The following is a 15,703-nucleotide window of genomic DNA, read 5'->3' on the forward strand; positions in this document are numbered from 1 at the left end:
CCTCTGTTTCTCACTCTGTGTCTTTTGTGAATAAATAAATAAAATCCTTAAAAAAAAAAAAAAAAAAGAAGAAGTACCATTCATCTCTAAGTTCACTTGCTCTTAGGAGCTTGCCCACAAGATAACCGGTACTCCTTTATGTACCTTAAAGATTTTCATAGTCATTCTTTCATCATATTACGAAATATGGTCATGGTGCTGCTAATTTAAGGGTCTTATTTTTATTACATTGGTGATAACCCTCTAGCATACAAACTGCAGTATTTTGATATACTGAATTTTAAAAGGAGAATACTCTTTCTACTTACTAGGTAGAAAATTCTGCCTATAATTTCATGTATATATTAAAAATTAGTAAGAATGTAGCTTTTCATATTGGCTTATATAAACAAATCAATATAAATATGAGCTTGATTATTTTCCCCCTACGCCCCAGTGAATCATTTTGCCAGTCCTTTGGGATTTGGGATCCACTTTGGGAAAGACAGGAATAGAAAATTGGTTGTATTGAGGTCATTTAGGAGGCTCTTTGGATAGTCCAGGTAGGAAATGATGATGGCAGCTTTGATGGTAATGAGGGTGGGAAGAAGTAGACAAATGCAAAAGATAATTTAGGTCATAAAATCAGTGGGTGCTGGTGATTGATTGGATATAAAGGTTTAAGTGTCTGACTGGAGCAAATATGTGCATGATGGTAATATTTATTAGCAGAATTAGTGAACACTGGAAGCAGAGAGGGGGAAGGGGAGATGAATCTCTTTGGGACATACTAATTTAATAAAGTTGTTTTGTCTTTTCAATTAGGAGTCTATGGTGATGTACATCGAGTGAAGATTATGTTTAATAAGAAAGAAAATGCCTTGGTTCAGATGGCAGATGCAAGTCAAGCTCAGCTAGGTACTAATGATTAATAACAGTAATGATAATCTGCCCTTTTTTGTGTAAATTTTCCTATAAAATAAGTTTATAGGTAGTAGGAATATAATTTTACTGAAGAGTACCTCCTTATGCAAATTTTTCATTATTTGGACCCGCTTATAGTTTAAGATTTTAAAATATTTATTACTCTGAAGTCTGAAGTTCATTCATCTATTTAAACATATTGTTGATGTTTAAGAGCTTTAACTAGGGTTTTTCCATTAAATATAAACAAATTAATGTGACTTGTTTCATTTAATTTTTTTGTTTGCTTTTCTTCCAACTTAAGTTTTCCAGAACTATTTCATGTCTTAAAAATTTGGGCAAACTTCATAATGATGGCACAAGAAATGGCATTCTATGACCTATTGCTCATTGTTTCAGTGGCTATTAAAAATATTACTACTCAGATTTTTTAATTAAAAAAATGTGTTGCCAAGGGACACCTGGCTGGCTTTGTTAGTAGAACATGCAACTCTTGATCTTAAGGTTGTGAGTTCAAGCCCCTTATTGGGAGCTTAAAAAAGAGGGGAAAAAATGTGTCACTTAAAATTAAACCAACTACCTTTATTCAATAGCTGTTTCCCGAGCACTTGTTATGTTCCATGCTCTGTGGAACTTTCTGACATTCTAAGAAGATAGTTATTTTTTTGTTTAAGATTACCTCTCTTTCATTATAGTCCAGTAAAGTCATTTAATATATTTCTGTTTGTAGGAGTTTTTGGATTTAAAACTATTTTAACCCTCAGAACTGACAATATAATTTAAATGACTAAACAAAAGGAATTTGTGATAATTTAAACAGATTTTACAATGACTCTCTCTTAATACTTCAACTTTTCTTATTTTCTTCCTGTGTGCCAGCAATGAACCACCTGAGTGGTCAGAGACTTTATGGAAAAGTACTTCGTGCTACACTGTCCAAACATCAGGCAGTTCAGCTTCCTCGAGAGGGACAAGAAGATCAAGGTCTGACTAAGGATTTTAGCAATAGTCCTTTGCATCGCTTTAAAAAACCTGGCTCTAAAAACTTCCAGAATATCTTTCCACCATCAGCTACTCTGCATCTTTCCAACATCCCGTATGTACCTAATTATTTATTATTTATTTAGATGATTAATTATGGTTTGAGAGAGATAGAAACTGAAATTATTCTCATGTAGCAGTTGTCCTAGTCACTAATTTCTTGTGAGATAATTTATTTGCCACCATGTCTTAAGGTTGTATCTCTAGTATACACTCCAAAAGTGAAAGGTAATAATTTCTTTCCATATAGAGATTAGCACCTAGCTAATCTTTTTGAAATAGAAGTTTGTGCAGAAATATTCCATTGGTACATACTTGTTCATCCCTTTATATAGAAGAATTAACCAACATAGCAAAAACAAATACTTTGTATCTCAAAATATGGTAAAAATGAATTCTCTAGTCTTTACAAGCTGCAAAGCCATATATATATGCTAATTACTTAAAAGCTAAAAATTACTTTATTGTGACCACTCTGTGTTAAGCAGTGTTGTAGTAGACTTGTTCTTGAATCATCTTCTAACTCAGGGATTGACAAACAATAGCCCATGAGCCAAACCCATCTGTTTTTGTATGGCCTGTGAGCTAAAATTGATTTTTAACATTTTTAAATGGTCAAGGGGGAGAAAAGCAAAAGAAGTATTTGGTGATTTGAGGAAAATGATATAAAATACAAATTTCACCTTCTATTAGTAGTTTCATGGAACACAGCTACACTTATTCATTTATATAGTGTCTGGCTGCTTTTGAGCTACAACAGCAAAGCTGAATAGTTGAAACAGAGACTCTGTGACCATCAGAGCTTAAGTTATTTACTGTGCTGCAACCCTTTGTAAAAAATATCGTGCAATCCTTGTTCTAATTTTTGAAATCCTTGGTAACCATTTTTCTGTCTCTAATTCATGTGTAGTAACCTTTGAAGTAAAGTCATTAGTATCCTTTATCAGTGAAACTGAGAGTCTCAGGTTAAGTACCTTACTCAGAGTCATATACCAATGAATGAGAAATGGAATTTGAACACAGATCTGTCTCCCTGCAGATCCAGTCATTGTTCTTCTACACCATCCTTTCTAGCCATCATGAGATGAAATACAGTCTTCTTAAGACATTATGGCAATTAAATTATCTCATAAGAAATTAGTGAAATAGAACAACTGCTATGTTAGGATAATTTAGTCAGTTGACTCTTATCTGATAGGCCACTGTATTAGTTATCTCCTGCTACATAATAGATCACCCCAAAACTTAACAGCGTAACAAAATAGTAAATGCTTTTTTTTTTTTTTAAGATTTTACTTATTTATTCATGAGAGACACAGGCAGAGGGAGAAGCAGGCTCCACCCAGGGAGCCTGACGTGGGACTCGATCCTGGGTCTCCAGGATCAGGCCCTCAGATGAAGGCATCGCTAAACTGGTGAGCCACCCCAGCTGCCCATAAATGCTTATTATTTCGTACTGTTACTGGCTAGTTTTGACTCAGAGTCTCTTATAAGTTTGAAGACTTAACTGGGGCGAGAGGACCCAGTTTCAAATAGTTAACTTATTTATGTGCCTAGTTGCTGACAGGCAGCCTCAGTTCCTTGCCACAAGGTTTTTGCCATATGGCTACTTGATCATCTTTGTGAAATAGTAGCTGGTTTCTTCCAAAGCTAATGACTGAAGAGAGGGCAGAGTGGGAATTGCAATGTCTCTCAGCCTTAGAAGTCAAACGTATCATTTCTATAGTATACCCTAAAGGTTACAGAGGACATTTCTTCATTATGAGAGAGGAGTATGTATCTAAGGGGCTGAATAATAGGGGGCCATCTTAGAGTCTGGCTCCCACATATGTGTATTCGGGATTACCCTAAATGCCATTGAAAATGTGGAACTCTGGTCAATAGCCAACCAACAAGTCAGAACTGGGAAGTGACTTTGGTAATATTAGAAGTAATTTTAGGGACGCCTGGGTGGCTCAGCAGTTGAGTGTCTGCCTTTGGCTCGCAGGGTGTGATCCCAGAGTCCTGGGATTGAGTCCCACATCGAGCTCCCCACATGGAGCCTGCTTCTCCTTCTGCCTGTGTCTCTGCCTCTCTGTGTGTGTCTCTCATGAATAAATAAAATCTTAAAAAAAAAAAAATAGAAGTAGCTTTGGAAATGCCAGAGTTAATTACTGAAGCTAGTGGCATGGGAAATACAGATAGATTTTCTTGTTCTTTATATGCCTGCTCATATCTTATGCAGAAGAATTGAGACCAAATTACATTGTTTGAGGACAAATATGTGTGAACCTTGAACATCTTTCAGGGCACTTCCTTCCAAATCATGTCTTCATGTATGACCTTATTGTCTTTGAAATGTGAAATACTCTGGAGATTTGATAGTTTCAACAGTTAATCGTTGGTTCATGTGAGAATTGGGGCTAAGATAGTTGACACTGTGATGTTTTCACAGCCCTTCTGTTACAGTGGATGATCTGAAGAACCTTTTCACAGAAGCGGGATGTTCAGTGAAGGCTTTTAAATTCTTTCAGTAAGTCCATGCTTTCAAGAAATACATTGACATTATTTAATGTGGTATGCAAATTTTTAAGAGAATTCAATGAAGTCTTACAGGGTCGGGGAGAATTACAGGCAAAATTAATTCTGAATACTTTTTATTTCTTATATTATTTTCAGGAAAGATCGCAAAATGGCACTCATTCAGTTGGGTTCTGTGGAAGAAGCAATCCAGGCCCTCATTGAGCTTCATAACCATGACCTTGGAGAAAATCACCACCTCAGAGTTTCCTTCTCAAAATCTACAATCTGATTTTTTTCTGTGAATTTTTCTCCTAAGACTGGACCATAATTTCAGTAAAACCTTCAGACATAGACTGAAGCAGCTCAAGACCAATTCTGCCTCTTTCACAAAAGTAACTCTGGTTTGATATTCAAGTATATTCAGAAAATCAAGGGATGTTCTTTTTTCCATTTTTTCCCCTTGCCAGTATGTGATCAAAGGTTTGTTTTTCCTTTGTACCATAGTTTCTATGAAAATAACCTTCAGGAAAAAAAAAATCAGGAAAAGAATTTTCTTTTTCAATAATTTAATTCCCTATATTAAATTGGATTTCAAGAGGACAGACTCTTAGTTTGGGTCCAGATCAGCCTTATACAACATTTCTAAAATCCTTTGTACTTTGGAAAAATTTAAACATATAGACTTTTAAAATTACCTATAACCAGATTTTTAACTTTATGATTTAGAAGTTCAACCCCTGTAGGAAATTATGTTCACTTATAAATTATATTGATTATTTGGCATATATTGATAGGTATTATATATAAACAAATTGGGTTGAATTGGAAGAAAATTTATAAACATGCATGTTTTCCTTCAATGGTTTCTTTTTTTCACTGCGACACTCCTTTGAATAATACGTACCTTTAATTTTTTAAGAGTATTTGGAGAAATGAAGTGTCTCAATTGTCCCCAAAGAAATTAAATGGAATCCAAGATCTATTGAGGTGTCAAAATAATTATTCATTTTATTAGTAAACATCATGGTTTCAATTTCAAAATGACACTATTTGCTGAGTAATATGATCTTGGAAATTTAAAAAGAAAAATAATCTTACTTATAAACTACTTTTTTATAGTTTTCAGAAAAAAAGTTTACAGTCTTAAGGAAAATATTCAGGTCTATCATATGGTTTGACAGATTTTTTAAAAGTTATTTTTGGTAAGGTCTTCTTTTAGAAAAAATTAATCTCAAGGGTTTTTTGTACCACTATAATCTCTAATACCTATTCAGAATTACTGTGTATTTACTTAATTTCTTATTATGTGCCTTATTATGTGCTTATGATACAATAGGTTAGAATTTTATCTGAGTATTTTGAAAGCTATATTGTGGGCTTGGTAAGCATTTTGTTTTTTCTTTCCCTGTTTTGGTAAGGATTTTAAAGTTTTTTCATTGCAATTTTAAGTGGTTTTCAATAAGTAATAGTTTTTATTCAAATTTTTGGTGCTTTGGTGCAGAGATGGGGTGGGGGAGGGTGAATGATTTGGGAATAACTCAGTGCACACCTGTCGGCCTCTTCACGTTGTGACCAATAGCGGTCCTGCAGTCATTGACAATTAGTTAAAGCATACCAGTTTGGGACTATAAGATGCAATCTCAATTTCTGGATCTTGTCTAACCTTTATCACCCATTAGAACTTGTCTCAGGATTACTTGGTTTTTCTCAATACTCAAGTGAGATACTTTTCTTTGTTAATATAACTTCGTTACTGAGTGCTCACATACAGGGAGTATGACTAGGTGGGGTCCTTTTTCATACTTTGTCCCTCTCTATGTTTGAGTGTGAGAATACGTTTTAATGTTGCTTCAGTGATTCTATAATGTAAAATTATTTTTTTTTAATGAGAAACTTTGCATTTGTTAATTATTTTTTCAATGGTTGAGCAGATTTTTTAAAGAATTTGTCAAAGGGGTCACTTTTGTCCATCCCTTTTACACTTTTCAGATTCTCAGAGTAGCTCATCTCACCTTTAAAAAGAATATCTCAATCTCTTTGCTATGTTCCAGCCATTAATTTGAACGTTGGAAGATTTTTATAAAAAGTTGGAGACTACAGAAGATACAATAGGTTATTAAAAAGCAGAATTTACTCAATACTGAGCAACAGATATAGTTTGTAGATAGGATAAGAAGGAGGACACTAAATTGAAACCTTTCAGATGAATCCATTTTAGCATTGACTGAATAGATAGGTAATCATTTATATAGTTTTTATTTTTTCACTTAATGTGATTTTACTGAAACACTTGAGTAAGGGGAGGAGGAAGAAAACCAAAAAAAAAAAAAAATTTTTTTTTTTTTGAGAAATCTCCCAAAATTTGATTCTTTTATCCTAGCCTATAGGCACTATTATAATTGTCAGTGATACATTAAGTTGGATTGTTTTGTTTGCTTTGAGTTAGGAATTACTGTGTGATTTCAATTGATGATTTTCATAACATTCAGTGTCAATGTAGCAGAAGGGAGATCATAATAGCATTGAATGTAATTTTGAAGTAGGGAATGGCCTTTAAATCTGAGAACATTTGAAACTTTTTCAGGGAGAGAGAGAGAGAGAGAGAGTGTGTGTGTGTGTGTGTGTGTGTATGTGTGTAGATAAGTATATATACATACATGCACTCTTCTAATGTTGTACATACATATGCACAGTACATACATTTTAATTTATTGACAAAATCAAATTAAGATTTGGAAAAGTGAGATATTCTTATCTAAAATAGTATGCTTGAAATCATCAATTTGTGTCTGAAATTAGCTGTAGTGCATGGATATTGTCCATATTGGGTTATTTGCTGTTTGAATTATAGAGGTCTACAGTATTTGTTTTGGCATAGTTTCTGTAGAAAGATTTTAAAAATATCAGGGTAGTGGAAAAACTAGATCTTTATACTTTTGTTTTGGCATGCATTTATTCGATATCTTCTGAACAATGTTTAATTTTGCTGTTGAGCTGTCATAGTATCCTATTTTTAAGTTTATTTACTTTATTTTAAGGAGTATTGTATCACTTTTTTGAAGTGTCTTGACTTTTACACAAAGTATATATATTCAGGTCTTCAAAAAATAGCAGTACACATTCAGCAGTAGCAGTTTATGCCAAAAAGTTTTACTTTGGAATTTAAATAACTTGCATAACAATAGAATGTGTTTTGTGTGAGGTACAAATAGAAAAATGACCCAGTATCTTAGTATCTTAATGATAACTTTTTTTTCTTAATCGATAACTTTACTGCAGAGTTTCAGAATTCCCAGTAGCTCCTGCATAATGCCATAAATTCTTTAAGACTAGATATTGTAATCAGTTATTTTTATTAATATTTCTGACTCTGTTATTAAAAGTTGCAGATCTCACAATATTTAGAGACACAATTTCTGCCTGCTTAATTCCTTATGGGAGCAGTGCCTTTTTTGTCTGCACCTAGGATGGTTATGATTGGTTCTGTTTCAGAGGATAAAAAGTTAACTAATAAATGTCTTTGTTCATCTTCATACAAACTTTTCAAAGCTTCCATGTCATTAGGCAATGAAATTTATATTGTGAATATATTATAATATAATTTCTGTTCCCACTAAATATTTTTGGACAAACTCAAAAGTATGTGTTTTCCCCCCAGTGATTCACTTAAAAACCGAAGTTTGCCAAACTGCAGTCTATCTTTTCGAAAACCTAATGTGTACTGCTATTTTTAAAACCAAAAAGACAGCATGACTATGCGTAAAAGCATTTTTCTTAGTCTTTCCTTTGTCTTGATCAGTTGTTAACAAGAATAAAACTGCCAGACTTAAAATATTCTATTGTGCTAAAAGAAATACAGTTTAGGTTGCACAGAAGTTTTCCTTTAAAGAAAATAGAACTCAGCTGTCCTTCAGAAGAGTTATCTGTAAGACTATTTGCAGTCTTTTTTCACAGCAAATTTTAACAGTTATGAATGGTTTAAAAAGTAGAAAATTACTAAAACATTTTGGGGGTTTTATAGAGGGAGGAAAACAAAACAGGACCAAAGTTTATGTGCCTTCTTCAGTAGTCTTAATTGACCTTTTCTTCCTATTTGAGACTAAGGTAGTATCAGTATTCTGGTTTTCAGGAAATATGTACTATATCGTTTTAAAAGAATGTTATCCCACAGACTATTCATACAAGCAAAGAACTGTAACTGTATAAATGAAGTCTCAGTTACACTTTTGCCTTTATCACATAATATTCATTCTATAGCATTGTGCAGGTCCAAGAATGAGCTGCTCTACATCTTTGTGGTAGTCGTTTTAGTTTTTGTAACCTGAGGCATATGTTCCAGAGAACAGGGATATTTGTCTGGTCCAGTGACCTTGGTGATAATAGTCATGATTGAAAGCTGCTTATAGCAAGCTTAAGTCAGCACTGTAAACAGATTTTGTTGTGTTGTTTTCAGTTTTTGAATCTATGTAGTAGTTGTATTAACAAATATTTAAATAGATATTTTTGATGTCATTTAAAAAAAATGCTCTGGCCTTTTTTCCCCTTAACCATTGTTACCCAGATCTTTTAAAAATTCATCCCACATCCAGAAAGTACTAATTATAGATTGCTGACCAAGCAAAGTTTTGCATCAAAATGTCACCTCATTGCTCTGACCAAAGACTTACTGTTCTGGTTTTAACTCCTCTCGTTAAGCATTTTTTCCCAAGCTCCTTTCTGAAAGAAGACCCAGTGCAAAGCGGCCTTTACTTTCTATTTCCTATTGGTGAATAGACTACTTAGAGAAAATGGGAGTATAAATGTGAACAGAATGGATTAGGATGACAAGGGTTTGATGGGCATTTTCAGTACTGTATTTAAGAAAAAAAAATAGCACAGCTAGGAGCCTCTGACATTGTCTTGTGTTTTATGTGGTCTGTTCATAAAATTCCCTTTTTCAGTTTATAAGAATGTTCATCTAAAAGAAGAAGATGCTGTAAATATTTGTAACAACATTTTTTTTAACCAGGCCTAAAAAGAAAAAAAAAAGGTTTTTGGGAACAAGTTAACATATAAAGTGGTTTTATATAAAACATCAATTGTCTTGTATATTTTGATAAGCAGCAGTACCAGCTTTCATTTGTAACACAGTTTGTGGCGTTGGAAGAAAAGGATTCTGTGATTGTTTAAGTGAATTATGTTATAAATGCAAAGAGAAGATAAAATATTAAAAAACATATTTTCTAAATGCGTAGTGCATGGTTAATTCAAGCTTCTGTACTCTACAATATATTCCATTTTCGTTCAGTTTGTATATTTGCTGACTTACTTGATATCTCTAATCTCTTTTCCTAACAAGTATAGCATTGTAGCATGCCTTTTAATAAATGTCATGACATCTGTACTCTCTTAAAATTTTTCTGTGTTCTTGTGTCTGTACTTTGGATTTCCTCTTGTCTTACCTGTAATCCTAATGATGTCATACTTTCTTTTCTTTTTCATAGCCATCCATCTAAACTTGTCATAGTTAGAGGGAATAGCAATAGCACATATTCATACTTTAAAAACTGATAAGCCCTAAGTCTGCTAACCCCTTCTCTTTTAATTAAGGAATGATTTTATTTTAGAAGCAAAGTGCTCTTCTAATCTTCCCTGCAATGCGACTTCTGTGGCGCTCTCCCTTTAGTACAAGTACACAGTGACACGCTGTGTGAGTGTTCTCTCTCCCCCATTCTGTGTATCTGTCTTCCCCCACCCCCCATCCACACATGCAACTTGCATTCATATAAACTCACCTGCCAAACAAGAGTTGGAACACTTTTTCCAATTAAGTTTTTGGATTCCCTATCGATTAATATACATAAATTTGAAATGTGAGATGTGATATCGGATCAGATTTGTGTTCTTTTTAGTTAAAAGGTAGTTACCGGCAGCCAGATATTGCAGCTGAAAACTTAGACATACTGATTTACATAGCAGAGGACTTCTAACCATCATTGAGTCATGCAGGTTTGAAATAAATGGATCTAAGAGACCACCTATGTCAATCTCCACTTTTTAAAGATCAGGGCAGAGAAGGAAGTGACTGACCCAAGGCTATGTACAGTTAATTGCAGAGTCTGGACAAGGACCCAGGTCTCCTTGATATTACCCAGTACACAGCATTGCTCCTAGTCCTGCCTAGTAACTATTATGAGGATTGTGATCTTGAACGTCTGTACACAGAATTGAGGTACTTATATACTCTTCTGAAAACTACCAAACCAATTTGAAAACAATGCATAGTGCTGTTCGAATCTATGTAGTAGTGTATTAACAAATATTTAAATAGTTATTTTTGATGTCATTTAAAAAAAAAAGCTCTGGCCTTTATTTTTGCCAAAGGGTAAAAAATGCCCACCTGCTTCTGAAAACTTTTTAAGCTAAAAATGTGATTTCAAGTTGCAAATTTAAGAGCTCTTTAAAAATATAGTTGCTAATCATACTAGCTTGCTAGGGCTCATGTAACAAAGTACCACAAAGTAGATGGCTTAAACAACAGAAATTTATTTCCTCACTGTTCTAGAAATGAGAAGTCCAAGATTAAGGTGTCCTGATCTCTTTCCTCGGCTTATAAATTGGCCATTCTCTTCCTATACCTTGACAGGGTCTTTCCTCTTGTTTCTTTGTCCTAATCTCTTTTTATAAGTGTACCAGTCATAATTGGATTAGGCCCACTTATCTGACCTCATTTTGCCTTAATTACCTTTTTATTTTATTTAAGTTTTTATGTATTCATGAGAGAGACAGAGACACAAGCAGGCTCCATGCAGGGAGCCTGATGTGGGACTCGATCCCGGGACTCCAGGATCACACCCTCTGCGGAAGGCAGGAGTTTAACCGCTGAGCCACCCAGGGATCCCCTGCCTTAATTACCATTTTAAAGGCTCTGCCTGTCTCCAAGTTAAGTCACCTTCTGAGATATTGGGGTTTAGGATTTCAACACAAGGATTTGAGAGGGACACAATTCAGCCCATAGCAATATTTAATAAAGATTATTCATTCAGCTCACCAAGTTCAACATCATGTTGTACACACAAAAAATACATAATATATAATTGTATTTACATCATGTCCAAAGACAGGATAGCAGTTACCTTTGGGAAGGAGGTAGTTGAAGATGTGAGAGCTTCTAGTGTCTGGTTAATGTTTAGTTTCTTAACCTTTGTGCCAGTTATCCAGGAGAATTTACTTTCTGATTATTCATTGAGCTTGTCCACTTTGGATTTGTACACTTATGTGTTATATACTTCAATTAAAAGCATTTTGGAAAATAATTGTAATTGAACAAGGAGCTATAAACCATCCTCCTTGTGACTTAAATCAGCTGATAATTCTACCCAGTAAGTAAGATCTTGTTATGAAGTATTCAAGATACCATGAACTGGGTTTCACAGTGCAAACCTCCCACATATGTATGGCCTTTCTCTGACCATGGCATACCTATAGGAGAAATATTACACAAAACTGAAACAACAAAAAGCACAAACTGTTCGCAAGTAAATTTTACAGTTTTGAAGTTTTACACCTAACTCAGAAGATTTCGTTAATAGTTTTGTTTTTGCAACTCTAAACCTGATCATGTGGGCTATTTAATATCCAATCCCTTAATGTATTTTTTTTAAAGATTTTATTTATTCATTCATGAGAGAGACACAGAGAGAGAGGCAGAGACACAGGCAGAGGGAGAAGCAGGCTTCATGCAAGGGAGCCCGACACGGAACTCAATCCTGGGACCCGCCCGGGCCGAAGGCGGTGCTAAACCACTGAGCCACCCGGGCTGCCCCTTAAGTATTTCCATCAAGAAAAGCCAGAAAGAGGGCAGCCCCGGTGGCGCAGCGGTTTAGCACCACCTGTGGCCCAGGGTGTGATCCGGGAGACCCAGGATCAAGTCCCGCGTCCCCCGTTGGGCTCCCCGCATGGAGCCTCCTTCTCCCTCTGCCTGTGTGTCTGCCTCTCTCTCTGTCTGTGTCTCTCATGAATAAATAAATAAAATCTTAAAAAAAAAAAAAGCCAGAAAGAAGATTCTTCAATATATACTAATTAGTGTCATGAGTTCCTATGTACCTAATACCCGCTGCAACTAGTGGCCGATCTCGTTTCACCATCCTATTCCTTGGATGATTTTGAAACATCCCAGTCACCCTGTGATTTCATCTGTAAATACTTAAGTATGTGTAAGTCCGTATGTTGTAGTTGCTGATAGTCTTTCAGTACATAGCTTTCCTTTTCATTGTTTTGTTGTTCCCTTACAACTTATTCGTTGAGGAAACTGAGCTATTTTCTCTCAAAATTCAGTCTGGATTTCGCCAATGTCCCCATGATGTTATTTCTTTAATATGTTTCCCCACCTCCAGTTTTCTGTAAATTGGCAGCTGCTAATTTGTTTACCTCATTCCTGACTCCCTCCTTTTTTTCAAGGAAGGTAAGAGTACTTCATCCATGGCATTGGACACTTAAATAATGTGATTAGTAGCCATTAATCATGATTATGCAAATGCATTAATTTTTAAGGGTAACAAAATGTCAAAGTTCTATCATGCCTTATGCATATATTATTTAGATTACTTTCATATAATAAGAGAAACTTCCCTTATCAACTGTTTGCTTATTCTGAGGTACAATTTCTGTGGGAAAGACAAAATAAACACTTGATTCTTTCCCTTTACTTCCCTTTTTTTGAAATGATTTATTTTCTCTCCTCCAAAACTTTGTTGCTTTTTAAGACTGTGCTTTATGGAAAATTTCAAACATTTGTAGACTAGTATAAGAAACTTCGTGTTGCGGTCACCTAACTCATACAATTCATATTCAGTGCTTTGTGTATGCGTCCCTCCTCATTCTCTGCTTCCACTTGGAAGATTATTAGCTGTTAAACCACTTTATATAATACTTTTCAAACTGATTGGTAAAAAGTTGTTTATAGAAATCTTTTTTTTGTTGTTTAAGAGAGGGAAGGGACAGAGTCCCAAGCAGGTTCCACACCAAGTACAGAGCCCAAAGTGGAGCTCGATCTCATAACCCTGAGATCATGACCTGTGCCAAAAGCAAAAGTCTGATGCTTACCTGACTGAGCCGCCTATTCACCCCAACTATAGTATTTCTTAATCTCCATTTTTTTCTGTTGTGCCTTTTCTCTTTTTTATCCTCCATCCTCACCAAAAGTATTTTCAAAGAACTTGCTTTTCAGTTGTTTTGATCCCCCAAATAAGTTTTTCAGTGTATTAGTTTTATTATTTTTATACTATCTTTGAATTTATTTTGTGATTCTTTTGCAAAAGATTTTTGATATATTAATCATAGTTGCCTTGTTTAGCCTACAGATTTCCTGCATGTCCTTATAAATATGAGAGAAATGAAACTAGGAATGAAAGCTTATTTTTAAAAAAAGGTTTAGGATTGTTTCAATGATTCTCTCACCCTCATGCCTTTTATTGCTATACTTTCATGTAGACTGTTTCATAGATACATGTTTGTTTAGGACAGTACAAAGTTAAAAAAGTTACTCCAGCCATGTCATCAAGGAACATAGTAAAGGTATAAAGCACTGGTGTGTCTTTTTGTAGCATGATACTGGCTTACAAACTAGTTCTAAAGAATCTATCTGGTTTTTGCTTCTCCCCTTCTTCCTTCTTTGGGTAACAGGAATTTTTTTCTTTAAATCTCAGTATCAGGTCAGCCTTGTCCCTGCGTGGCTGGCTGGTTCTCAGATGTGAAAAATGTGATTTGTATGACTTCCAAGTCTGTGTCCTTTGTGTTGACAGAAAGCTAGTCTGCATCCACTTTCAGGTCAAAGTAAGGGCCCCTTTTTGATACTAGAACATTAGGTTGATAAAACGATAGTTGGTTATTACTGTCCTTGCATGATCATTTGGTTAGTAGCCATTTTTTGCACTAGACCATAAGCTCCATGAAGGCAAGGACATGGTGCTGTTTTAAAATTCATTATGTGTCCAGAAACCACTACACTGCCCTATATACTCAATAAGTGTTGGTTGAACAAGTGAATATACATATATAAAAGAATCTATCTGATTTATTGAAATCTGGTGTTTTAAAAATCTCAATATGGTCCAAGAGCAGTGACTATCAGCTCAGATTTTCCAAAATAGGCACAGTATCTGTATTTTCAGAACATGGCTTCCAGGGGAAGCCTTCTTTTTTTCAAAAAGAGCTACAGAATTACCTCTTTGCTTTTGTGCTTGATGTATGTCATGTTAGCTTACTTTTAGATTAATTACCCTGAATTCTACAAATAAAGCAATGAAGATTAAAGAGATTGTAGGACTCTAATAGCCCCTGTTCAGTAAGGAGCAGGTTTTCCCTAAGCAAAGCACCCGTACAGAGATCACCATACAGTAGATTATTAAGACTTGCCATTTCTTTGCAGTTGGTAGGAGTTTATGGTAGAACCAGCCTAAATCCTTTCTCTTGGCAGTCCCCATCCTCCATCCCTGAAATAAAACTGCTAAGACCATTGTAGATAGAACTGGTGTGTCTGGTGACTTGCTGGACAGCAAACTGGTTACTACAGGCCAATACCTTGTCTAAACCAAGCTGCCAGCTGATCAGTGAAATGTACAGAAAGCTGAGTGAATACTCAAGGAAATGGAGAGGGGGCGCCTAGGTGGCTCAGTCCACTAAGCATCTGCCTTCGGCTCAGGTCATGATCCCAGAGTCCTCAGATCTAGTCCCACATCTGGCTTCCTGCTCAGCGGGGAGTCTGCTTCTCCCCCTGCCCTTCCCTTGCTCATTCTCTCACTCTCTCAAATAAAATCGTAAAAAAAAAAAAAGAAGAAGTGGGGGCCCTACCTCAACCTACAAGAACATCTCTATTTCAGGGGTTTGGGAATTTGATGATAAACTCCCAACAGCACAACTATCTTTTACAGTGTATATATTTGCGGATCCCAACCTTACTGAAACTGTTGGTTCAGACATACACATTTTTGGGGTAGCCATAACTTCTTCCATGATCTCCCCCAAAAGCTTAGGATTTCTTACATGTGGTCAATCCTACGGAAGCCAAAATATTCTCCTGCCCAATGTATTCATTTGCTAGGGCTGCCATAACAAAGTACCACAAACTGTCTGGCTTAAACAACAGAAATTTATTTCCTCAAAGCTCTGAAAATTAGGTGTCTGAGATGAAAATTTTGGTAGTTTTCAGTTTCTTTTCCCCTTGGCTTATAGATGGCTGCCTTCTGTGTCCTCACAGTTTGTGTGTGTGTGTCCTAAT

The 15,703-nt window shown here is 35.3% G+C and overlaps 1 protein-coding gene across 15 annotated transcripts in view; it reads left to right on the forward strand.

The window, feature by feature from the left end:
• Positions 1-9,673, forward strand: part of PTBP3 (polypyrimidine tract binding protein 3) — a 123,058-nt gene extending 113,385 nt beyond the window's left edge. For all 15 annotated transcript variants that reach the window (XM_072727697.1, XM_072727699.1, XM_072727701.1 and 12 more), the window contains 4 exons: positions 805-897; positions 1,783-1,999; positions 4,379-4,456; positions 4,603-9,673. In XM_072727697.1, the coding sequence (XP_072583798.1) occupies positions 805-897; positions 1,783-1,999; positions 4,379-4,456; positions 4,603-4,735 (521 nt within the window). In that variant the 3' untranslated portion in view covers positions 4,736-9,673. The remainder of the gene's footprint in view (positions 1-804; positions 898-1,782; positions 2,000-4,378; positions 4,457-4,602) is intronic.
• The last annotated feature ends 6,030 nt before the right edge of the window (positions 9,674-15,703 follow it).

The sequence above is a fragment of the Vulpes vulpes genome, chromosome 12 (genome assembly GCF_048418805.1).
Source record: "Vulpes vulpes isolate BD-2025 chromosome 12, VulVul3, whole genome shotgun sequence".
Classification (NCBI taxonomy): domain Eukaryota; kingdom Metazoa; phylum Chordata; class Mammalia; order Carnivora; family Canidae; genus Vulpes; species Vulpes vulpes.